Source organism: Mus caroli, unplaced genomic scaffold (genome assembly GCF_978045245.1).
Source record: "Mus caroli unplaced genomic scaffold, Mus_caroli_1 scaffold_19, whole genome shotgun sequence".
NCBI classification, from domain to species: domain Eukaryota; kingdom Metazoa; phylum Chordata; class Mammalia; order Rodentia; family Muridae; genus Mus; species Mus caroli.
Window position 1 is genome coordinate 86880363 of NW_028227274.1, and position 25742 is coordinate 86906104.

Consider the following 25742-nt stretch of genomic DNA (forward strand, 5'->3'; position numbering starts at 1 on the left):
TTTGTGGTTATTTACTGTGATACGTGACCTTCTAATTTTTCACAGTATTGCACCATGTAAAAAGAGAACAGTCTTCCTTGGAGAAAGCAAGGCATTTTTTTTTTCAAGTACTCTCCATAGCTCTCTTATTTATAAAAATGTGTTAAGTGTCATAGGAAGCCCCAAATTAACCCTCAGCCTCCAGCATTTCTGGTGGTGGAGTATACAGAAAAAAAAAAAAAATTCACTCTCACAGTTTTCCTGCTTGCTTTTGTCTTGCCTTAATGTAGGAATTCTAAATGTGTTCTGAGCTAGTGCCTCTGCATAAGCTTTATGGTTGTATAGTTGGTGTTTTTGTTGGACCCCAAACAGCAAGGGTTGGAGGTGCCACTGAATCTCTTGCCTACACTTGGGACCCTTTTCCTTCTAATCCAGCCTTGATATGAGGGTTTGTTCCTAGTCTTAATGGAATTTGTTATGCCAGGTTCTGTTAATATCCCTGTGAGGACTGCTCTTTTTTTGTTTTGTTTTGTTTTGAAGGGAAATGGAGAAGTGGATCTAGATGACAGGGGAAGTTGGGAAAGAGCACTGGGAAGAGGAAAGGTACTGAAAACTGTGGTCAGGATGTAATATATGCAAAAAATTAAAAGTAACAAAAATTATTTCACAGACACATCACATACACACACACACACACACACACACACACACACACACACACACACAGAGAATGGCTTAGAGGTTATGCTTGTATCATCTAAGTTCAGAAAAGCCAGAAAGTTAACCAACTTCAATCTAGGCTATGATACTAGATGACAGAGACTTAAATCTCTTCACTTTTATCAGACAGTGTCATACAAAAGTCAGTATTTCCCATTGTTTCCCACTTCTGTCAGATGGATGTCTTGGCTACAAAAACACAAAAATATTGGCAATATTTTACCATTTGCAAATCTGATTTCTCAATAAATGCTTCGATTTTTATTCATCAATTATCAGAACCTAATCATTTCAAATTGAGTTGGACAGGTCTATAAAGCATGTAAATAGAAGTTCATCAAGGGTTGTTTTCATAATAAAGATTTGTCCTACAGAATAGCACAAATTGATTATTAGAAAGATTTAGATAAAGATAAGAATACTCTTGACATTTAATGGGTAGATCCTAACCACACGGCACCATGGGAAAGAGTGGGAAACAAGCTATGTTCACTTGAAACATGTTGGGGACAGTCCTGAGACTTCTATGAGCCATGATTGCCAGGACATGTGCATATTTTTGAAACATGAAGTCATCTCAACGTTCATCATTAATACAGTGACTATGTGACAACACCTGCCATCTAATGTAGATGTGGGGACTGTCAACTCACACTAGATATAGCTTCAGTTGTTTAAAAATAAAGTTTTACAAAAAAATAGTTAAGTGTCTTGCATTACTTTGCACACAAGCCTACAATTCTCCAATAGTTCTTAATCCAATAGTGAATGCTTATACTATTACTATATAATTCATCCATCATATTAGATGAAACACATCAGAAAATGAAATTCTTTGTAACATTCCATCAAAAGTAAGTGCCTTGCTCCTTGTAAGTCAAGATGCCACAACTCTTTAACATGTTGGCACTGAGCCTTTTCCTGCAATATCTCAATTTTGACCCTAGAAAAAGAGAAAAAAAAATGTAAAGCTATAGATATGTTTGGATGACAAAGTCAGCAGGTCTGACCTAAGATGTTTACTCTAATTTTTTAAAAAGCATGTGCAGCTGGAAATATTTTCTGAATGGAGAAATCTTTAAATACTATCGCTTAATAGTTTTAATAACACCACTGCAGAACTTTGAACTCAATCAACAGTCTACATTCCAAAATCACTTTTAAAACCTGGGCTCATCGTTCTCTAACCCAATGATAAGTAAGTAGAGGTGCCAAACTACTTAGGAATTAACCAATTTAAAATAAACCAAAATGCTATCCTCAAAGGGTAGTCACAAGCAGGAAACTATTTCTGGTATCGGACATAGTTTTACAATTTTTCTCACACAATGTATCACAATTTTTAATTATTTAACTGATGTCATTCAAGGTTGTTGGTTTAGAGTTAGAATGGTCAAACACAGCATACTGTAAAGATTATACAGAAGAAAGTCAAGACAACTTTAAAATAACCTTTCTATTCAGATCAGTTTACAACTTTATATAAACTTTAATATAAGAAAATACAACTCATTTATGAAACTTGTTTTGTCAAGTTTATGGAAGAAAATATCTACTAAAGAAATCATAGATAAAACATGTAACTGAAAAAAATCTCTCTCTCTCTCTCTTACACACACAAACACACACACACACACACACACACACACACACACCTCACAAGAAACCAGGGTTATCTTACTTTTGTAACAATTGTTTGGGCTTTACAGAGCTTTTAAGTTACGCCAATTTGTACCCGAGTTTAATGACAGAAAAGGCAACAATTTCTAAATTGGGTATATATTTGTTTACAATTTTTAATGTAAGGCAATTTATCAAAAGAGACAAACCACAAGATGAAAATGAAGGCAACAGAACAATTCAACTTCTCCCAACCAAAACAATTATCACATCCTTAAAAAATAATTTAGAAAAGTGTTTTAAAAGATGTTGCAGATTTGCATTTCATTTATCAACATTGTATTAATTCATAATTCTGAACAAATAATTTTTAAAGTGTGAGACTTAAAAAAATCAGTTTTCAGTGTATATGTAAATGTTTTATCCCACACGTTTATTCAACTGGGCCATTTAACATCATAGCAATTTATATTTAAGTTTCATTCAACTTTACTTAGGGTTGAATACACATGAAATGTGCTTTAATGCATAAGAATCACAGTGGATAGCAGCAAAGGACTGGGAGGGGCATTAAAGAGAATCTGGTCATTCACATTGTGATTATTCTGCAATTAAGGAAAGATAACTCACACTTCTAAACTCTAAAGGCATCCCTTTTCAAGAACCAAAATAAACTCAGGACGCCTTGCAGACACTTCCCCACCCCTGAACGAATTGATGACTCTCACACATAAAAACTAAAAGTTATGGCAGCAAAGACTTCAATGGCGATTTAAGTCTGTAAACTGTACTCAAGTCTTGTTTCTGAACCCCAAAGTGCAAGAAACAGGGCTCCCAATCTCTCAGTAGTGCTTTTCCTGCAAATAATCCTTCATTTTGTTTGGCAAAGGCAGTTTCTGAATTAAGTCTATTCTGGTGTACTGACGTATAACAAAGCGGCACAGATACTGCAGAGAGCGCACCTGCATGAACCGTGACACTGGATTGGTCAGTCTGACTGGGTAAGTTGCTGATCCAGGCAATCGAGATCTTGAATAACAAAATGCTCCATTTTCAGAGTCCCTGATCGAATGCTCGATTAAGTCAACTATAGATGTATGCCCTTCCACATCTGGCTGTTCATAAAAGCTGAATCTACCATTTGAGTGCTCAATTCTAGTGTGAAGTGTTTTACCATGGGAACGAAAGCTCAGACTTAAAAGGTAACGGTCATCAGAACTATCCCTAACAAGAAAAGAACCATCTGGCACGTTTGCCAACTTCCCCTCTGCCTCCCAGCGTGTGATGGGGCCCCAGTACCACCCCTGTTTTGCAAGCTTCTTCAGCTCCTCCGTAAGACTTGTAACAACCATGGGGCCACTACTTTGCACCGAGTCATAAACTCTAGCAACCCCAGGCGCAGAGTTGGGATCGAAATTCAAATGACAGCGAACACTTTCCGCCATGTGCAAGTCTGGGCCTGAGAGGCCGCTGAAGTTCCTTTGGATTGGGTTATTCTGCATTGGAGGTAGCAACGGTGAGAGGGGAGGGGCGTCATCATGACCTCCTCTAGGGCTCTGCAACATAACTCCTGTGGTGCCAATCAACAAATTGTTCACTGATGAATCCACAAGGATCTCTGGGCCTACAACCAGGTCCTGGTCCACATGACTGTCGTCTTCGGAGAAGGCACCACTTGCCCCCGGCAGGGGTACGGCTGACACCTCCATGGGAGAAGACGTATCCAGGCAGCAGCTGCGCGGCTCTTCAAGAGGGCACATCCCGTCATCTAAAGGCACGGTGTACTGAAGGTAGTCCTGAGACATGAGTCCGATTACTACAGGCACGTGTTCCTCCAGGTGGAGGCTCAGGTCCCCGGGTGAGCTGGGGCTGCAGCGGGACTCAGGGCGCGGCTCTGGCTGCAGGTCTCGTAGCTCCCTGGGCTGCAGTAGCTCCCTGGGCTGCAGCTCCCGCAGCTCCTTGGGCTGCAGCTCCCGCAGCTCCTTGCGCACACCGTTGACTGGTCCTGGGCTGGCAGCATGCACCAGCGCTTTCACTCGCATCTCCATCTTGATGCACGTCTCCTCCGAGCTGGTGGGACGCAGCGGCCAGGGCGTGGGGCTATAATGGTGGCTTCTCAGTGATGTGGAACGGATGGGCCGCGGAGCACGCACATCCTTGAGTCCACCAGGAGCTGAAGCTGAGGAGAAAGTGTCCTCATCTGTAGGCGCAGTGCCGCCCTTGCCCTTGGTCTTCTGCTTGGCGGACAACCGCCTCTTCAAAGTGCCCATCAGGCTCTCGCTTTTGGATCTGTTCTTCCCTTTCTCATCCTCGCCGCCAATGTCACAACTGGCCATGTCTTTGCCATAACAGCTCCCGAATAAAGAGTCATCTTTCACGAAGTCACCAGCAAGGGACTGGGGCTGAACCACCATGAACTCAGTTTCGTCTTTGCTTTTACTCAGGTTAAAAGATTTCCTGAAGGTCTTGAGACTGATTTTCTTCATTTTGTCAAAAGTTAACTAATCCAAATGGGTCAATTTGGTTCTGGAGCAGTTATGCCCAAACATCGGGAGGGGCTGCGATGCCTCATGGGTGAATTCTGCCCGGCTTCATTTAACCTCTGAAGCTATTTTCTGGGGGAAAAAAAAAATTAAAAAAAAAAAAAAAGCCATTAATAAAACAAAACAGAAATTTTAACTTTTAGCTTCAAAACAAAAGCACCCAATTCTATTCTTAGGAATGTCACCCTAAAGATTAGGATAAATGCCTGCTACATATACTGGGCATGGGGCAAACACTGGGTCCTTTATTTACTCCTTGTTTTTTGTTTTGTGTTTAGGCCAGGACTAGGTCTTTTCTACTGACCAGGCTCATCTTCAGCACCAGGCCTAAGTAGCCCCCTCACCACTGCCCATGCAGCAGGCTGAAGGAACAAAACATAATGAAGGCACCATAATGCCCTGGAAGAACAAGCCCACACCTCAAACACATACACATGTATTGTGAGATACAGTCTATGGCCCATCACGGGTGCATTGCATGATCCAAAGAAGAAAAATGCACCCAAAAATCATACCTTTCCACTGCAGCTTAGAGCAACTTGGTTAATTAGCAGAAGACATAGCTCTAACTCACTGTTTGCTTACTATCCCCTACTATACACACAACAAAGTACAATAACATGAAGGCTAGTAAGTTATGATCTAGAATGCTCATAAGCCAGTAGAAGAGACAGATATATGAATGGTAAATTACAATACAAATCTGTCTGAAACACCCTGGTAAAACAGGTGGGAGTTGAGGGAAAAAAAGAATATGTCAAGTGTTCAGTGTTAACTACAGATAGCAGGTGGTTGTTACATAGACAAATCTGCAAAAACCATGCTCACTGAAACCACTCAGACCAGACAACCTATCAGGAACAGCTACATCAGCTCCACAAAAAGCAGCAGCAGTTTTAACAGCCTCACTGTCATACACTGTTTCTGGAAGATACTGTAAAAATAGAATACTTATAAATATTTGGAGCACAAGACACTTTAAACATGAAGCTATGCACCAAGTGAACTCACTAAGTGCCTGGTCTTATCCCAGAAAGCAGACTCAGTAACTGATTGTCAAACAGTGTGTTCGCTAACCCTGAGGTTTCAATAGTCCTGCTTGCCACTATCACATATCTATACCACAGATGTTAAAAACACTACCAATGCATATGCAATTTAATTCTAATATTAAGGGGATAAGATCCAATCCTAGACATTAGAAAGTAGAAGCTCAATCAAACCATATGTTTTAGATCTCTTTTCTCCATCTTCTAGGCAGAGATTACTCTAAATTTTTTTAAAAGAATATCTATTTTCCTGTTTGCACTTCCAAAAATATATGCCATCTTTTTATAGGATTACCATCTGTTTTGTGCCCAATAAGTGTTCTGAATCAATCTTGCCATTTTTCTAATTGCAAAGTTTTAAGTTTACACATACACTTGAAAAATTGTATAACAGTTCAAGGAAAAAGGTTTTAGATATTAAAAAGAAAGAAAGAAAGAAAGAAAGAAAGAAAGAAAGAAAGAAAGAAAAGAAAAGAAAAGAAAAGAAAAGAAAAGAAAAGAAAAGAAAAGAAAAACCTCTACAGGCCCAGCAGGTAAAGGTACTTGCCACTAAACCTGATTCCTGCTACTTTTCTCTCTCCCATTCTGTTTTTAGTATTTGGAAGTATAGTTTTTTGGTTTTTTTTCCCCCCAGGAAACTGATTTACGTTAATATATAATAAGTATATTAATGTTTTTAAATAAACAAATATGTATTTTTAAACTTGGTTTTAGTTTCTAATAGGAAAATTTCAATAGATACAAAACATGTAATTAAATCATTTTGTGATTCCCAAACAGCATTTTTCAAGATCTTTTAAGAGAATAAAAACACAGACGGTGAATTAAGGAGTGTTGATACAAGGACTAGACCCAGCTTCAATCCCCAGCTGTACATAAGCCAGGTGTGATCTGTAAGTCTGTGATTCCATCACTTTAGGGGAGGTGGAGTCAGGAGGATCAATTCAAGGCCATCCTTAGCTACAGAGAATTCCAGAATTCTGGAGACCTGATTCTCCCCAAAGACATTAACTATGGTGAGGCTTAAATGGGTTGATACATTTGTCAAAACTCTATGTAAACTGTGTACTAAAATATGTGATTTCATTGTTAGGTGAATTATACCTCATTCTAAAAACTCAATAAACAGGAAATTCAAATCAAGCTAATATATTTCTGAGAGCCATAGTGCAGCTAACAAAACTCTATTACCAGGCATGGAAAACCACCTTTCAAGCTGGAGCTGACCTGAAAGCCTGCTGCCTGAGGACTATCCAAAGGTACTATAGGAGAGAAGCAATAAAAAGACCCATCAAGGAAACCATATGGTCAGGAAACCACAATGACCAGCATAGCAAAATATGCAAAAGGGTGCATAGGGCTGGATAGATGGCTCAGCAGGTTAAGAGCACTTGACTGCTCTTCCAGAAGACCTGGGTTCAATTCCCAGCAACCACATGGTGGCTCACAAAAGGTACAATAGTAGTATTTATACCTTGGGGGAAACCAATAGCCACCTCATTTGTCTATTCAACAGGAGGGAATTCATCCCTGGTACTGAAAACCTAGCCAACTAACATTGGTTGGTGAGATCACTGACCCCCAAAAGAACCTACTATTCCTAAACTAGTATTTTTCCCAACTGAATTCTAAATATCTCTTCTTATATTCACAAGTAAGGTAGTTCTTAACCCTCATCAGAGAAGCCACATTTTGCAACAGAAACCATCACAAGAATCCATAGGTGACCATACAGCAGATAAAACTGGCCCTGGAGTGCCCACCTGCAACTCATATATCAACAATACAACCTATGCCTAAGGTTCAGGGAACATTGCAGAAGAAGAGGCAGAAAAACTCAAATAGCTAAAGATCCAGAACACTGGCTACTTGATGGTATTTCTATGAATTACAGGGAGCAACACCCATGAAATCTTAAACTATGGTCTCCTAAAAACAAACACAACAAAACCAAACCAAACAAAAACCCCTGCACAATGACACCACCAGTTGACATCTTGAAGTGTTCAAGGAAATCTCACAAAATCCCACCTCTAGAGAAAGAGCCACAGGCAACCAACCAATTTCAAGTTGCCAGCCCTACACACATATACAAATAAACAATACTAAAAGAACAGCAACGTATTTATAATGTCTGTGCACATATGCATGTGAAATAATAATTGAAGAGGTGATGCATTTGAGAGGAGGTACAGTGGGACATGGGGAAAATAGGAAGAGGTAGGTATGGGATTTATGTAAATATAGTACTCATGTATGAAATTCTTAAAATGTTAAGATATAATGTAAATGTATTAAAACATAAATGTAAAAAACAAGGACCTTCAGGTCAGAGAGATAGTTCGCCAGTAAAGAACCTCTTGCAGATTCAGTTTCTAGTACCCATGTCAGATGGCTCACAAATCACCAGTAACTCTAGTTTCAGAGAATCTGACCCTCTCCTGGCCTGAGGGTACCTGCACATATGTGGTGCATACATTTACATCTAGGTGTGTGAACACACACACACACACACACACACACACACACACACACTTCACCCAGGAATCTGGGAAAGCTTTCTTTGTAAAGTTATTTAAAAACTTTTATCAAATTCACACATGCTTTAGCCAAGTAGACATACAATTAGTAATTTGTCTTTTGGAGATGTTTTTGTGCCAAAGTTATAAAGACACTGTTATCTTTTTATCTTTCTAGTTTTAAACAAGCCTGCTACTTACATTGTTTAAAGTGGTAAACACTAGCTAAATACTGACAGAGTGACAGAAGGACTAAGTCTTCTGAATACAGTTTCATCAGTTCTTATAATCTTAAAGCCTTTTTAAAGTTTGATGAAGCAGTTTGACACTACAGACTAGACTGAGTTTATGCATATCCCTTATTTAGCAATTATATGACCTTAGACATAACTAAATCTACCACTTATGTAACTTATGGAGCTAGGTGTCCTTAAAGCAATGTCTTATATACATAGGCTAAATACTTGCAGCTAGTAATAAATTGCAACAGTTCCATTAAGTAAATAGGGAAACCAAAGCACAAACACTGTAGGACGCTTGCCAAAATCACATGACTGATTCTAAAGTCTACTTAATCACAACATACACCTTTATAATGCATATAATTCTTCTTAGAAAAAAACATAGCTTTAACCTAAGTTGTAGAAAACAACACAAACACATACACATATCAAATATCTACAGACTACTAGTTTAATATACAGGCAAAGAAAGAAGTTCAGGAAACATGAGAAAAAAAAAAAACACTGTAAGACTAATTGCAAAGATGATCCTCTTCCTTCCTCTCGCTCTCGCTCTCTCTCTCTCCGCCCCCCTCTCCCCCTCTCCCTCTTCCTCCCTCCCCCTCCCCCTCCCCCCCCCCCCCCTCTCTCTCTCTCTCTCTCTCTCTCTCTCTCTCTCTCTCTCTCTCTCTCTCTCTCTCTCTCTCTCTGTGTGTTTATATCTAAGCCAGTACACAATACATAAGTACCAATAGTTACACCTCAAAAGTACAGGAAAATAGTCCAAAGCCCACTTTCCTTATTTAGGACTTTCTGTAACAATTGAGCAGGTTTAACTTTAGCACTGAACAACTACTTCATGTCATCTCACTTGCCAAAGTTGAACAGTGTAATACTAGGCAGTGCTCTGCTAAAGGTATTCCTCTCAAACCCTCCCCAGCCATGTCAAAGTCTACCTAGTTTTAAATATTACAATGCAGATGGACTTTTCATGTCTGACCTTACTCTATATACCCCACAATGACTTCAGCCTTTGCTTTCCAGTCAACTACAATTCAATCTATTGTGGTGGGTCTGTTTCCTGTGGCTACCAGAAACTTATACCTCACCCAGCCAAATCCCTGACATCTAACACCCTGGCACCTGAATTCATCCAAAACTGGGGTTTCTATCATTCATAGGATTTCCACAAGTTTTCTTAATTTATATTCACTTCTTTGCCTCTACAGTTCTCTTATTATTCCAAGATATCTTTGTCAATTCATTGACAAAACACTGTGTTTTCCAGAAAAGTTGAAAATTTAGCTACAAGCAGTGGTTAGAATGCTCTCCAGGCCTTCAGGTTCCAGCTGGGAAGTAAGATGTCAGCAATCGTGTACAATAGAGAACTTAGGATGTTGCACATTCAGTGGCTCAGGCCAGGAGGGGAGCTGGTTCCAAACACCCATTCTCACTTGCTGCTGCAGAGCTGATGGCTGCAGCTATGGAGGTCATAATGCACCAAAAAGTACATTTCCCTTCCTGCCCCCTCACAAGAATTCTACTTTTAAGAGGCTACCTTTATTTCCACCTTACAGAAAAACAAAGTAAGCTTAATAATGTCTCCAAAGAAGTCCAAAAGGAATCCTCTGAGTAACATGGAAGCACTGGAAGCTTGGTGTGTGACTTAGAGCTACCACTTATTGTTGACATGAGGCAGGACAATTTCACAGCAAGATCAAGAGCAGAGGTAAGTCGTTCAGTCTGAGTCACTCCACAGGACCATTTATTTCCTAATGCTCTGGCTGCCCATGGAATGTTTTCCTCATCCAGAAATACAGGCAAAACAGTATATGCATAGATGTAAATGTAACATGATGTGATGAGGAGGCTTGCAACTCCTTTCCCTCCCAAAGTAACTGAAGCTGAGCTTATCTGTTAAACAGCACTGAAACACATGCTCACAAACACTACTGACATCTGGAGAAGGCAATCTGTGCAGGAGATGGCAAGACTGAGAGCAAGAAAGGAAGGACTTGTCAAAAAGGAAGGCGGAGATATAAAAGAAACTAGTTTTTTAACAGAACAAAGGAGGCCAGAAGGGAGTAGGATGACACATTCAAATGCTGAAGGACATTCAGCTACCAAGAATTCTATAGTCAAAGCAATGTAGGGTAATCAGGAAAAAATTAGCATGATACATAAGCATTTCTGTGTTGAAAAGAGGTTGGGCTGCTAGCAGCTCTGTAGCAGAGAACTACAAAACATACCAGAAGGAAAGTGCTTCAAAGATGTCACTTGGAAAAGATTGGAAATGAAATGATAAATGTAAAGATTAATTTACATATTATCATTTCTCTCATCCCTCTGCTTTAAAGGACACAGGAAAGTATAAATCAATGTATTCATCATTGAAAGGCAACATACAACATACATAGATGCAATTTAAGTAAAACAGGAAAAAGGGATCAGAAAGACAAAGGGAAAATGCCAAATTTATATTTTGCCAGATTAACATTATTTTGAAGTATACTGTGATAAGTTAAGGGTCTATCACAAAGTTCTATGAGAATCTGAAGTTAACATTTAAAAGATGCATTTAACACAGGAGGTCTATAACACAGGAAGAAACATAAAATGAAGTAAATTTAAAAGCCAGTGAAATGGCAAACATAAATGTGACATATCAATAAATATCTTAATTGTGAATGGACTAACCCTTTCAGGCATCACAGCCCATGATGTGCCCTGTAGGCAAAACTCATCACTCCTTTTTGTATGTTCATCAAGGAAAAATAGCTATGGTGTTACTAACTGGAAAAAAAATCAAAAGAACAATCTTTTTAAGACACAAGAAAATTATATGAAATTCCAATTTTTGTGCCTGTAAATTAGTTGTATCAGGCCAAACAAAAAACAAAACAAGCACGCCTTTAATCCCAGCACTCGGGAGGCAGAGGCAGGCGGATTTCTGAGTTCAAGGCCAGCCTGGTCTACAAAGTGAGTTCCAGGACAGCCAGGGCTATATAGAGAAACCCTGTCTCGAAAAAACCAAAAAAAAAAAAAAAAAAAAAAAAAAAAAAAAAAAAACCAAAAAAACAAATCACACTTGTGTATTACAGATTGTGGCGCCTCCTCAGAGCAAGGAGTTCAGAGGCTCTATAGCATGCAAAATTTAACATAGTTACTATCTGATATTTTACAGAAAAAGTTGGCACATGCCTAACTTAGTAAAAGGACTGTCAGAATGAATTTTTTAAAAAAGAAACAGTTATTGCTGTGTCCTGGGTACTTTCTTGTCAACTTAACACAAATTAGGGTCATCTGGGAAGAGGAACCGCAGGCAAATCTATCAGGACATTGTCTTCTTTTTTGGAAGAGGGGATGTTTTTGGAGATAAAGTCTCTTCGTGTAGGCACTGGCTGTCCTGGAATTCACTTTGTACACTAGGCAGATTGATCTGCCTCTGCCTCCCAGAGTGCTGGGATTAAAAGCAGGCATCGTCACAGATAGCATACTTTCTTGATTGATGTTGCAGGTCCAAACTATTCTGTGTGTAGAGCCAACTTCGAGTAAGTAGTACTGATTTATATAGAAAGTATGCAGAGCCAGCCAGTAAGTAACCTTCCTACATTGTTTCTGCTTCAGTTACTGCCTTCATTTTCCTGTCTTGAGTTCCTATCTTGGCTTCTCTCAATGGGTTGTAAACCAGGATATGTAAGCCAAATAAACCCTTTCTTCTCCAAGCTGCTTTTGGCCATAATGTTTCATAATGCATATCACTTAAAGAACAGGATACAAAAGAATACACCAAGAAAGTAGCCAAGAGACCTAAAATAGCTTAAATAATATCAGACAAAATAGGCTTTAAGGAGCCTTGCAGGGCAGTGGTGGTGCATGCCTTTAATCTCAGCACTTGGGAGGCAGAGGCAGGCAGATCTCTGAGTTCTAGGCCAGCCTAGACTACAGAGTGAATTCCAGGACAGCCAGGGCTACACAGAGAAACACTGTCTCAAAAAAGCAAAAGAACAAAAACAAAACAAAATAGGCTTTAAGATAGTAAATACCAGTAGGGACAAAGAACAGACATTTTAAAATGAAAAGAAAGTTAATACATCATGAAGATATAGTAACAATAAATGCATACACACTTGACATTAACCCCCCCCAAATATATAAACAAAGGTGTAAAAGAAATGACAATTTAATAATAATACATAAAATATTCAATAAGGCAGGCTCCTAGTATATTGATAGACACAGTTTCCTGAGTTTCCCTGAGTTCAATCAATCCCCAGTGTGAAGGGGGAGGGGAGAAGAGAGGGAGAGAAGGAAGGAGAGGGAGAGTGAAAGAGGGAGGATGAAAGAGAGGGAAGAAAGAGACGGAAGAAAAGCAGAAAGAAATGGAGAAAGGGTATGAGTTTAGAATGTTGAAGATCCCTACACTAAAAACCTGAAACACAAAACTCAGCGTTTTAACAATTCCACACCTAACCTGGTGTGATGGGTTATAATCAAAAGCAAGGGTTGAAGGAAATAAAAACTCACTTATATGCTAAGGGAACACAAAACAGAAGAGCTGTGTATTCAGACACAGCTTCTTTCCTAGGACATCTTATTATATGCAATCAAATATTCAAACTTGGAAAAGAACCCAAAATCAGAAACACATTTTTGTCTCAAGTACTGTGGGCAACAGACACTTAGCCTGGGACTTTAACACTAATCACACCTTTGAGTGTTGTTTTTAAGTTTCCATTCTTACAACAGACAAAAGCAAGACTCAGCAGTGCTTAAACGACTGACATTATACAGGATATGTATGTTCTTTAATCACAATGAAGCTAAATTATATACATACAACAGAAATAAATCTGGAAAACCACTGAATATAAGAAAATTAAACAAAATACTTCTAAATAATCTATGGGCTGGCTAAAGACTAGAAACCATAAGCTTAAAACATATTCCAAACAGAATAAAAAAAATAAAAGAAAGTGATGCAGTTTATAAATAGGCATTGTAGCAATCATGTAAGCCTAGCACTTGAATTTGAAACTAGTGTGGACTGTATACAGGAAACCCTTGAGAATATAGAACTTAAATCAAGCCAACTCTAAGAAAATAGTAAATGTAATATAGAACTAAACCCAGAGAATATGAACACACACACACTCACACACACACACACTCTGAGTGAATGACAGAGTAGAAACCAATAAGATAAATAGCAGGAAATCTCTAACCAATTCTTTTAGATGATAGAGAAGAAATAATACCTAAGCCAAACACAAGAGACCTAGAGGTGGGTATCCCGAGGTTCCAAAAACTCTTAACCTGGTATTAGCAAACAAACTTGACAACATGCAGAAATCACTATGATCGGGTTCTAGTGCTGCTTTTGTACATATTTGTGTGTGGGGTGTAGTACTGTTGGGACTGTGTGCACATTTGTAGAAGTCAAAGGATAACGTGCAGGAGTGTTCTCTCTTCCACTTTGTGGATTCTGGGTATAAAATTTGGTTATCATCTCTGGTGTGAGCACTGTCATCAACTGACATATCTCATGCCCACAAACAAGTTGCTTTAATAACAATGATCAATTGATATAAAGAGGGATCACTCAGGATCATCTAAATAGCTCTATTCCATTATAAAAAAGAACTATGACACATTATAGATGTCTAGAAATCTCTCCATGTCCAGCCCCACAAATTGCCTTGTCTCCCACTTTCTTTCTTTTTTTTTTTTCCATTTTTTTAATTAGGTATTTAGCTCATTTACATTCCCAATGCTATACCAAAAGTCCCCCATACCCACCCACCCCCACTTTCTTTCAGTACATTTTCCCTTGCTACATAATGCTTGTATCTGTTTCTGACTCTGTCCCTTTTGTGCTTTTATTATTTGAGCCTTATACTTTTTTCAAGAAATTACATTCACAATGAAATACAGTTTTGCCTATATTTTCTATAAAGTTTTGCCATTTATACTGAAGTTCTTGGTTAGCCTAGTACTGATTTATATGAGGTAGGGATTAATATTTTCACTTGGATAACTAATTGACTCAATATTCAAAGAAATTATTATCTCTTATATAAGGATCAAAGCAAGAAACCAGTAAGAGTATTTTCTAATTCAAGTCAGCCAAAAATTTTCTGATCACAATAACCACTGCTCTTAATACAGGTATGCAAATTAATTTGGCAATAGTCAAGTTTTAAAAATCATCAACAATCTCTCCTGGCAACACTATTTTTATACATTTTAAGAAATAACAATACTTCTTGAATTATGATTAAAAATAACTGAGTCTTAAAAATCAAACACATCCTAATTTCCAACAGCGTGAGACAGTGAAACAAATGCTGGTACTGCTACATGTGGACTGTGGAGAGCCACTGAAATCTGTGTTTACACAGTTATAAATAACATGGGGGCACCCATAGCGTTCATTTGTTAAGTGCAAAACACAGGAAATAAAATTGTACGTAAAGTGTGGTCTCAACTATGTAGAAAGAATAGGGAGGAAAGTGGACAGAGAAGGAGGCTGTTGTTGGAGAGCAAAATTTTTTAGACATGTTAATTAACACTTGGAGTTTAAACAAAAATTCTGTGAGGTTATTTGTTCTTCCTAAAGTTTATTTTATTTGGGAATGGCCATGTAAATGCACCAGTTTCAAGAAAAGCAGAAGGCTTCTTCTGGGAGTCAGTTATTTCACCAACTAACAAAAAATTTCACAAACAAAACATAGTCATTAGATGAGACTGTTATTTTGCTTTAGTAAAACCTAGATAACTTCTTCCTTTGTATGTTATAGAATCTGACATAAAGTTTTATACTGATATGCACCATGGTCTACTGGTCTTACATATTCAAAATTTAAATGACAACTATGACAAATCTACTTTGAATAGCACACCTCCCTCTCTACTTGGTTTACAATCCACAGCTAACCAATGCAGTCACCATTTGCAGACACTGCATTCAGATCCCTCTCTCTACCCTCACACCCAGGCACTGATTATGTCTTTGCCTAGGCCACAGCTGCACCCCACAGCTGACCATGGCTGGAAAAGGTCACTCAGATGGTTCTCATTTAGTTCTCAAGGCAGTATGTGAGGTCAATCAACACTATCTAGAAATCAACTTTTTATTTTTGGTTCATTCTCTCTTGTTGCTGACCATTCCACCCTCATTTTTCCTCACATCTAAATACTCCATCTTCTATCTCAGCTGATGCCTCAGCCTCTAATTTCAGAGAAAATAAATCATCAAAAGAAAACTTTGTAGCTAGGAATAAAGCTCTGCTGTGGAGAGCCTTCCCAGCAAGTACAAGGTCCTAGGTTCAAAACCCAGCATCTAATATGAAGGCAAAGAAGTGTGCACTCTACTATCTTGTCAATCCAATTAATATTGTCTGTTCCACATCACTCCTTGGCTCCTTTCTAAAGATACCATGACACTGTCTTTGCACACTCCATCTCCTAACAACTCCCCCTCTGTTGGTTCATTCCTCTCAATAAATACCCCACTTTCTCCATAGCCATGGCTCCATCTCAGCTCCCCTTGTAGCAGCAATCCCTAGAAACCTTTGTAAATTTAGCAGCTACAATCCTGCTTTCTACTCTGTTTGCCAGTTGTCTTTCACCACCACAGCAAGCAGCCTGGGGCCACCTGCTCAGTTTTTATCTAAGATGCTACTAAAACTCCTTTTCTCAACAAAACTTCATGTCTTTGCTACAAGGTCATCTCACTTTTAGACCCCCTTGCTGGTTTCCCTCCAGCCCCTTCTTGGAGTGATCAACATTCAGGCATGTTCCCCTCTTCTTTCTCTATGCAAACACTTCACCCTTCAATACTTACTCTTATGGTGATAATAGCACCTAAACAGCATCCATTTCCACATCCTATCTCACCATTTATAGGCCAATTCTATTCAACTCTCCTCTTGTCTTCTATATAACTGAAACGCAGCAAGTTTACACTAAACTGCATGTTTTCCAACTCACTTCTGCATAGAAGAGGTACTGGTGAGCAGGGCATGCTAAGGGGGCACAGGAGCTGCAAATCACAGCCAACATTACATCCCATACAGCCTTTCTACTCACCTTTTCCTGGTATGTAATCCTTACAATAAACCAGTCAAATAAGTATTTTACTGTGTTCTACAGATTATCTAACCAGAAGAGGTCATTATGGGAAACTCTGACTTATAGTGAGTCAGCAAGATGGCATCTGTATGAGGAAGTCTGTGGACTGAGCTTCTACCTGAGGTCTGAGCTACTCTGGACAGTGTTACAATGGAAGACACCAGTTTTCATGCTGAGAACTGGTGTACTGAAAGTACATGGCAAGGAATATATCATTCCTTCACCCTGCATCTGGGCCAGGTCATCTATAAAATAACAATCAGACATTTCAACAAACTGTTTCCTTAATAATAAACCAGTGGCACAAGGGCAACACTAATAAAGGAAATCATGTGCATGATACCCAGGTTACTATCAAAATCCTTAAAGTTCCCACACATCCACTTTATTTACTAAGGCACAATTATACTTGACTATTTGAAAAGATCTATTGTCATATTTAGTGATAAGTTATATAATATTATAAACCCTGTCTGTGCTGTAAATGTATAATTGTTTTAATATAATTCACTGATACACTGTCATAACTGACAGTTGAAAATTAAAATTAACAGTTATAATGTCAACAGAATGGTTTTAGACAAAATATTACACATTCTTCAAAATGTTCATCACTTGCACTGCCTATGAAATAAGTGTCACCTTTCTGGTTAAGTTATCAACTATGTTAAAATTCTTTATGAATTTTAGACAAACTGAACAATCACATAGACCCAAAGATCTACATTTTTACTCTGGGTAGAAGTAATATAGCAGAATGATGCTACCACATGATTTCTCTAAGAACTTGCTCATATGTAGAATTCTCTTCAATGCACTGAACTATAATAGTAACAACAATACAAATGACTAAAAAGTAACAAAGTTCCTTTGACTGTTCTCAGATTCTATAGATCTTAACACAGAAGTTCCAATCCAAAAAGAAATTTATTATTCAAATGCTTTTGCATAAAGAACACATAAGCTTTTTATCTCTGCCATAAGTTATGAGCTTTATGGTAAAAAACAATTGCATTTTCTAAATTACACTTGAATTACAAATAAAATTTTACTCCATCATCTACGAATGATTGGGATGCATAAAACGGTCAGTCCTGTTGATCCAAAGTTGCAGGATCTCTATGACATAGGGCAATAACAGGATATCAGGGGGAAGTCCCAGTAAGGATCCAATATTGATGTTGTCACAGAAACCAGAGATCTCAAACCAGACCAATTACTAATTACAATGAACATTTGCAAGTGAAGATGTATATAAGAATGGAGAGCTACAGAGGATAGTAGACTTACACAGTGAGTTTCAGCCTTAGCAACATAGCAAAATTGTCTTAAAAAACAAACAGCAACAAAAATCCATCATCAACAAGAAAGAGCATACATGTTAACCTGTCTTAGCTAGGGTTTCTATTGCTTTAAGATACCATGACTAAAAGCAATTTGGAAAGGAAAGGGGTTACCTGGCTTACACATTCTGATTACAGTCTATCACAGAGCCGGGTCAGGGACTCAGGCAGGAACCTGGAAACAGGAACTGGAGAAGTCATGAAAGAATACTGCTTACCAGGCTTGCTTCCTGAGGCTTGTTCAGCCTGCTTTCTTCTATCAACCAGAATCACCTGCTCAGAAGTGTCACTGTTCCCACATCAATCATTAATCAAGAAAATAACTTACCTACAGGCAAATCTTATGGAGGCATTTTCTCAATTTAGAGTTCTTCTTTCCAAATAACTGTAGCTTGTGTCCAGTTGACAAAAATCTGACCAGCATACTACCATTCCCCCATATGAAATGAAAACCTGAAAGCAATAGAAAAGTATGACAACTGGGAACAATGTTAAAAGGCTTAGACTACCCTTAGATGCAGCACCCAGTGGTGTAGCTTAGTGACAGTACACCTGTCTATACATGCCAAGTCCTGCGTTCCAGATCCAGCAATGAAAAACTAATGACAATTCAAGCCTTCTAAAACAGAAGACAAGAAGAAACGTCCCTGAGAAATGAACACAACTTTGAAATAAGTTCAGGGAGTACAGGAAGGCAAGAAAACCAAAGTTCATTGTTAAAGATTTAAATACAACAACACCCCAACCCCGCCCAAGACTGACACGAAAAACTGAGAAAATAAAAATAATTAATAAACAAATCAATCCAGGACAACCAATCCAGGACTTCCTGTAGCAGAGGAAAAAAAAAAAAAAAAAAAAACCCTTCAGAGAAGTAAAAACAAAAAAATGAGGGGGAAGAAATTACAAACGAAGGTTTAAAGTCTTCCTAGAATTGAAGAGCATTAAGTTTAAAAATCAATGAAACAATACATTTTAAGAATAAAACAATAATAATGATTCAAGTCATTACAAAGCTTTAGTATTATAAACAGATATTACAAAAACTACAAAAAAATTCTAGAAAGACACAACTGCTGTAAACTAGTGGTAGCTGGCCCAAGTTCTTAACAGTGAAGGCCATATGATGATGGGCAATGCCTTCAAACCCCCAACTCTGTCACCCCAAAAAGTTCAATGGCTCTCCTTGAGTCTTCCACACTCTCTGGCATTGTTGCAAAACGATATGCTGGATTCTGGACCTGCCATCCTCTCCACTTCCACTTTGAGGTAGGACAGCAATTACAGAAGAGCAGACTAAGGAAGTCACAAAGACCCATCCCTCCAAAAACCAGGAAAGGGAAAGCCAATTTTCATCCTTTATAACACAGTTGAGATTTTAGGGTTAATCCATCAATACCAAATAACCTATTTCTCCTGAGTAAATAGTACCTAAAATTCTATACACAACCAGATGTAAACCAAATATTCAGAGCAACATTTTCTGATACAAAAGCCCCAAACAGAGAGGTCTACTTCCTCACTTCTAAGGAAGTTTCTTCAAGTGTGGGTTTCAGCAACTCAAGAAGAAAAAAGAATTCCCCTTGGGAAGAAAATTCTAGACTTACAGGCTCTTTCCATCTCTGCTTCTTTATCTCTCCTAACCAAACCCAGACAACTGTTCATGAAGACAGACATACAAACGCCCAAATCCCAGGGTTAAACTGAACCACTAGCATCAATGGCAATAAGAGCTGCGTGTACAAGACTCCATGCTGAAACCCTCTGGAGAAGTGTCATGTAACTAAGCTAACTGCATACACACTCTAGTCTGAATTTATTCATTTATCTACTCATTCATTCATCTGTAGAATGATGAAGTCTCACTATTGAACTCTTTCAAGTCTGAAATTACAACAATTTTATAGATGTATAAAAGCACAAAAATACAAATATTTCCTTCTTGTTTATATACTCTGACAGTCTAATATTTGGTAACAACATTCCCTAAACATGTTTGTTCCATTAAAAGAGACACCAACATACAAGTGATTCATTGAAGGAGGTAATATTTCAATTAAGAACAAAGTTTGCTGGGCATGGTGGCATATGATTTTAATCTGAGCACTAGGGAAGCAGAGGCAGGTGGATCTCTGAGTTTGAGGCCAGCATGACCTATAGGACAAGTTACACAAAGAAACCCTAGCTGGAAAAAAAAAAAACAAAAAACAAAAAACAAAGCTAAACTTTTAGAATAATACGTTACAAATATCAAAATTTGCACAAGGGAAGTAATACACAACAAAATAGTACACCCACTAGTGAGAACTCATCTCAACCTAAGTGTGCTAAACCTGTTACTTTAATCACTTGGTACACTGCTGACACCATGGTCAAACAAGGTCTATTAGCAACCAACAAGCTCTCTGAGACACTTAGCAAACCAAACTTATCTGTGTAACTATAAAGATCAAACTAATTGATTTTTGGTAAAAATCTTTCTCTAATAGGGGCCTCACATACTTCTGCATTTGTAAAGAGATAGTTTCAACACAAGTTCATACATTAAATGTAATCTCATGCTGTCATTAAACTTCTATATAGAAATACACAAATCTCCTAGTTTGCTTCAGGGTGGCACTGACACCCTTGGGGTCTACTGATAATATTACAGCTTGCCACTGAGGTCTTCAGTGACATCTCATAACCCATCATCTCTTTCTTTTCTTCTCTAATGCCCAAGAGTTGGCTGAGGGAAATGGGATAATCTTTACAACTGTCTTCAGAACATTTTCAATAATTTTAAGACAATACTTTAGTGTGGTGTCTGTACAGAGGAGTAAGACAGCTTCACACCACACATCAAGAAATTGCAAAGGACTCACACCAATTAAAAGGTACTGAGCCCACAGCCAAGCTCCACTGGCATCTATGCTATGACCTGTGAACCCCCCTACACACACACACACACACACACACACACACACACACACACACACACATGCTTGCATACTACCTATGCTCAGCTGCTTTCCCTGGCCATGCCCATGTCCCTTGATTCTGTGTCTTACACCCTTTTCCCATATTGGACATTTTTAATAAGAATATCTGCATCATAGAGAGATACTGCTAGTTTCTCAGCATATTATTTTTCACCAGCCAGAAAACATTTTAAACTAATTATTATTATTACCATCACTTGCTATATTCTAAACACTAACCCAGTACATGCGCTCTCTCAATTTCTCATCTCAGCTCTCAGAAAATAATACTTTACAGATAAAACAAGTAAGATTTAAAAAAAAAAAAAGTATTACACAAAAATAAGTGGTAAAAATTCTATCTACATTTGTATCCCTGTGAGAGACTGCTGCAATCAGTCTTCTAACTGTCTGACACGTCTAATTCCAAATCATTTTTTGGTTGTTTTGTTTCAATTTTGTTGTTGTTGTTCGAGACAGGGTTTCTCTGTATAGTCCTGGCTGTCCTGGAACTCACTTTGTAGACCAGGCTGGCATCGAACTCAGAAATCCGCCTGCCTCTGCCTCCCAAGTACTGGGATTAAAGGCGTGTGCCACCACTGCCCGGCTCAATTTTTTATTGGATATTTTCTTCATTTACATTTCAAATGCTATCCCAAAAGTCCCCCATACCCTCCCCCTGCCCTGCTCCCCTACCCACCCACTCCCACTTCTTGGCCCTGGCATTCCCCTATACTGGGGCATATAAAGTTTGCAATACCAAGGGGCCTCTCTTCCCAATGATGGCCGACTAGGCCATCTTCTGCTACATATGCAGCTAGAGACACGAGCTCTGGTGGTACTGGTTAGTTCATAGTGTTGTTCCACCTATAGGATTGCAGACCCCTTCAGCTACTTGGGTACTTTCTCTAGCTCCTCCATTGGGGCCCTGTGTTCCATCCAATAGATGACTGTGAGCATCCACTTCTATATTTACCAGGCACTGGCATAGCCTCACAAGAGACAGCTATATCAGGGTCCTTTCAGCAAAATCATGCTGGCATGTGCAATAGTGTCTGCATTTGGTGGCTGATTATAGGATGGATCCCCGGGTGGGGTAGTCTCTGGATGGTCCATCCTTTCATCTTAGCTCCAAACTTTGTCTCTGCAACTCCTTCCATGGGTATTTTGTTTCCTATTCTAAGGAGGAATGTTTTTTTATGCTGGATTCTCTGTTTAAAACTGAGGCTGCCACGAGGTTCCGGATAACTGAGGCTTGACTTTACTAAACTGTGTAAAGAAACAGCAAGGAAATATGCTCCGGAATAATTGCTTTCCACACTGACAAATAACCACACTTACAAAGGTGATACAGATCTGCCCATCTGTGCCATAACCCTGGTTTGGTCTGAGTCAACTCATACACACTATAATGTCTCCATGGGGAAACAACTCTCTTTGTGAAGGCCTATTTGGGCTATGTGAATACAAGGCTTCCGATTTTACTAGTGTTATGATTTATTCACCTGAGCAAATCAGCTTGGACAAAGATGAACAACATACAATACCAAAAGCTATCTATCTAATATCTACTCAATGAGCCTCTTTCTTTAATGTGATGAGAACTACATAGCAGGTCCCTGCATAGTGTGCAAGTTCCACAGGATATGTTAAGGACATAACGGGGAAAATGACCAAGTTCCATGGAATATGTTGGGGACTCGATGGGAAAAGAGACCATCTCGGGCATGCTACCTTCCTGGAACCTGTATAAAAACAGACCAGAAAGAAGAGAGAGCATAGAATAATTAGACATCACTGTCTAAAGGAAACATGCCAATTTGTTACTTCAAGAGACATACAGTTCTTAGGAAGGTTCTCAGAGGAATAGACACTGGGAGTAAGGTCTGAGAATAAAGCTCCTATACAAGTAGCCACTGGTGAACACTGAGAGTTAACTGTATCAAGGCTGGGTGTTATAAAGCAGTGTGAAATGCCACAGAATGGAAGGGCCAGGGTATAACCATGGGATAAGACAAGGTGCAAACCTACATAAAAATCCTGTAGCCCAATTAAGAGTCTGGATTCACTTCAAATAAAATATATACTTACTAAATCTGTGAGATGATTTAGATCTATTTAAGGAAGTCTCAAGAGCTCCAAGGCCTGTTCAAGGTCACAATATGCCAGTAAATGACCACCGCAAACACATGTCACATCTTCTGTGTGCAGTATGAAAACTGAAATCTTAAATATGGTCACTCAGATATCAACAAGACAGCCATTTAGGAAAGCCAGACTGATTCCTCGTGAAAATAATAATTTCACAAAAGTACACACGTTCTACAAACAAGAGTGTCACTTGTATAACTGCAAGAAATCAAAAGAGAAGTCACACTTTCCCAAGGCTGTACACGTGTATGTATCATCCATCCTGTTCCTTCCAAACACATACTCTTTGAAAATGACAGCAACCACCAAGAAACTCAGAAATGGACATAAAGGATTTGGCTCCTTTCAGTGTATCTCATGACTTTAAAAGTAAGATCACACAATTACCTCTATAAGCAAAATAAAAGATTGTCCTGGCAACACAAGGTTTCCTGAAACTGTCCGCAGTGGCAAAAATTAGCTGGGTTTTCTCCAAGCAGTGAAGTTACACAAGGTTACAAAAGCACTTGGTTTGTTCTCTGAAAAGGCAGCTCTTAAAAACAAGGCTTCTCCATTCTAAAGCAAGACTGAAGAACATGAGACAGTAAACTGCTTGGAATCCAGTTGGTATAGCAGCGTTTTTTCCACACCACACCCTGTGCTTCGGCTGGCACCCAAATCCCTGCCTTGCCACTCCCTGCAGGTGTCCTAACAAGGGAGGACACTCAGATGACTCCCTGAGGAAGACTGTTTTAGTTCCATAGTCAGAAAGGAAAGGAGCAGGGCCAGGGACCTGAATTCAGAGAAGTCTTAAAAGATAAATGCAAACAGGAGAAGCTGCTTTAAAGAGATGCCAAGTAGAGCCCAAGAAAAGCTAGAGGTTCAGGTAAATAACTTGGCAGATCCTGACCCCGTCCAGCCCTAGATAATAAACTCTCCTAAGATCGCTTACGGAGCCCACTGTCCAGAAGCCAAGCCCTCAAAGAAACAAGGATTAGGGAGAGTGGTAGAACCAAAAGGTTAAGGTGACCTACTTTCTTAGAGCAGGGATGGATCCTAAACCTTTTTCCCATATCCACACATGCAGCACTGGAGAGAAATCAGAGCAGAAGAAAGCCACAGACTATATGCTACCCTGACTGTATTTTATCCATGATACCCATAAGCTGTATCACTGGTGTTTTCCACTGCTTTCAAAGCACTGAGATTCCAATTGAAAACTCATTCATTCAAGTAAACTAAGTGGATTCCACGCTGTGGTTGTTGGAGGGTTAAAAGTAAACACTGAACTAAACTGCTACCTACTATGGCTGATAATTCACCTTTTCGTAGGCAGGAGGTCTACCTTTGTCTGATTACAAGTTTATCTTTATTCCTGGGAGCGCTATAAATTAAAACTGTATTTGGGAAGTCTCTCGTGTGTTAATTCACATTATAATTGTAATTAGTATACTGCAAGGTACTCGGGCACAGCAGCATGTTGCCTAAGTAAGACCTTCAGGAATTCAACATTATCTCCCTACCGGAAGCCAGAGTTCCACCTCAGTCTCACCGGCCTCCAATTACAAAAAGTGGGAATGAGAACCCCAAATCGAGTTCTGACTACACACGAACTTGCTACACACAACTCTTCCAAGTTTGGGGCTAGGCCCTGCTCTGGAAAACACCAACAGTGCCGCTCAGAGTCACAATGGTGTGTACCTGAAGTTACCAACTCCGGGAGCAAAAGAGGGCCTGTGCGAGATCAGGGCAGTTTAAATGGCTCGGCCCTCCTCCCGCGACCCTTCCAGGGCACCTCGCGCTCGGCCATCCGGTCCCGGCCCCATTCGGCATCTCATCCCCTGGACGCCACCCCCGGTCCTGGCGACCGCGCAGATTCTATGGTCCCGCTCCGAGAGCCCCGACCGGCCTGGCCCGCAGGCCCCGCCGCCCAGGCCTCGCGGAGCCCCGGCCTCGCACAGCCGCGGGCCCCGGGCAACAAAGGCGGCGGCGGGCCGGGCGTGGAGCCGAGGGTCGGGGCGCCGGCCTGGGCCTCACCCTCACCTCCCTACCCTGGGCCACACGCGACCCCACGCCTCCCCACCCCCGCCCCCCGCCCGGCCATCCCGCTCACCCTGCAGCCGCGGGCTCTGCTTCCTCCGGGCGGCGGCGCGACTGCCGCGCTCGACCCTCCTCCTACAGCCGCTCCTCCTTCCTCCTCTTCCTCCTCCCCGAAGGGAGGGCGCGCGGCCGCGGCCCAGGCGGGAGCGGAGCCGCCGCGAAGGAGCCCCGGCCGCCGGCGCCCTCAGCACAGTCCAGTAGGCGGGGCGTCGCGTGGGGAGGGGGTCCAGGTGGGCGGGGCCCGCGGTCGCGAGCGGCTCCGCCCCTTTCCCCCGCGGGCTCTTGAGCAGCTGCAACCAGGGCAGTTCTCAGACATCAGATGCTCTGGGTTCCTGGTCCTCTCCCTGCACAGCTGAGCTACAAGTGGGAGCCTTAGCCCACTTTCTCTGGCTTGGTCTTAAGAAAACTAATCTTAGTCCTTCTTT

The 25742-nt window shown here is 40.0% G+C and overlaps 1 protein-coding gene across 2 annotated transcripts; it reads right to left on the bottom strand.

Annotated features, from left to right (window-relative positions):
- Window positions 1-208: 208 nt before the first annotated feature.
- On the bottom strand, window positions 209-25509 carry Socs6 (suppressor of cytokine signaling 6). 2 transcript variants are annotated; one of them, XM_085833397.1, is made up of 3 exons: window positions 25331-25509; window positions 18460-18580; window positions 209-4934 (listed from the first exon to the last, which is right to left on the bottom strand). In XM_085833397.1, exon 3 carries the CDS (start codon window positions 4803-4805, stop codon window positions 3162-3164), a length of 1644 nt encoding a protein of 547 aa, XP_085689523.1. In that variant the 5' UTR covers window positions 4806-4934; window positions 18460-18580; window positions 25331-25509; the 3' UTR covers window positions 209-3161. The 2 variants fall into 2 exon arrangements, with proteins under 2 accessions (XP_085689523.1, XP_021005993.2); XM_021150334.3 differs by having other exon boundaries at window positions 18456-18580.
- Window positions 25510-25742: the final 233 nt, after the last annotated feature.

What these genes read in the sequence shown, in the direction of transcription:
- Socs6 (XM_085833397.1), bottom strand. Translation starts at nt 4,805, where the DNA reads ATGAAGAAAATCAGTCTCAAGACCTTCAGGAAATCTTTTAACCTGAGT.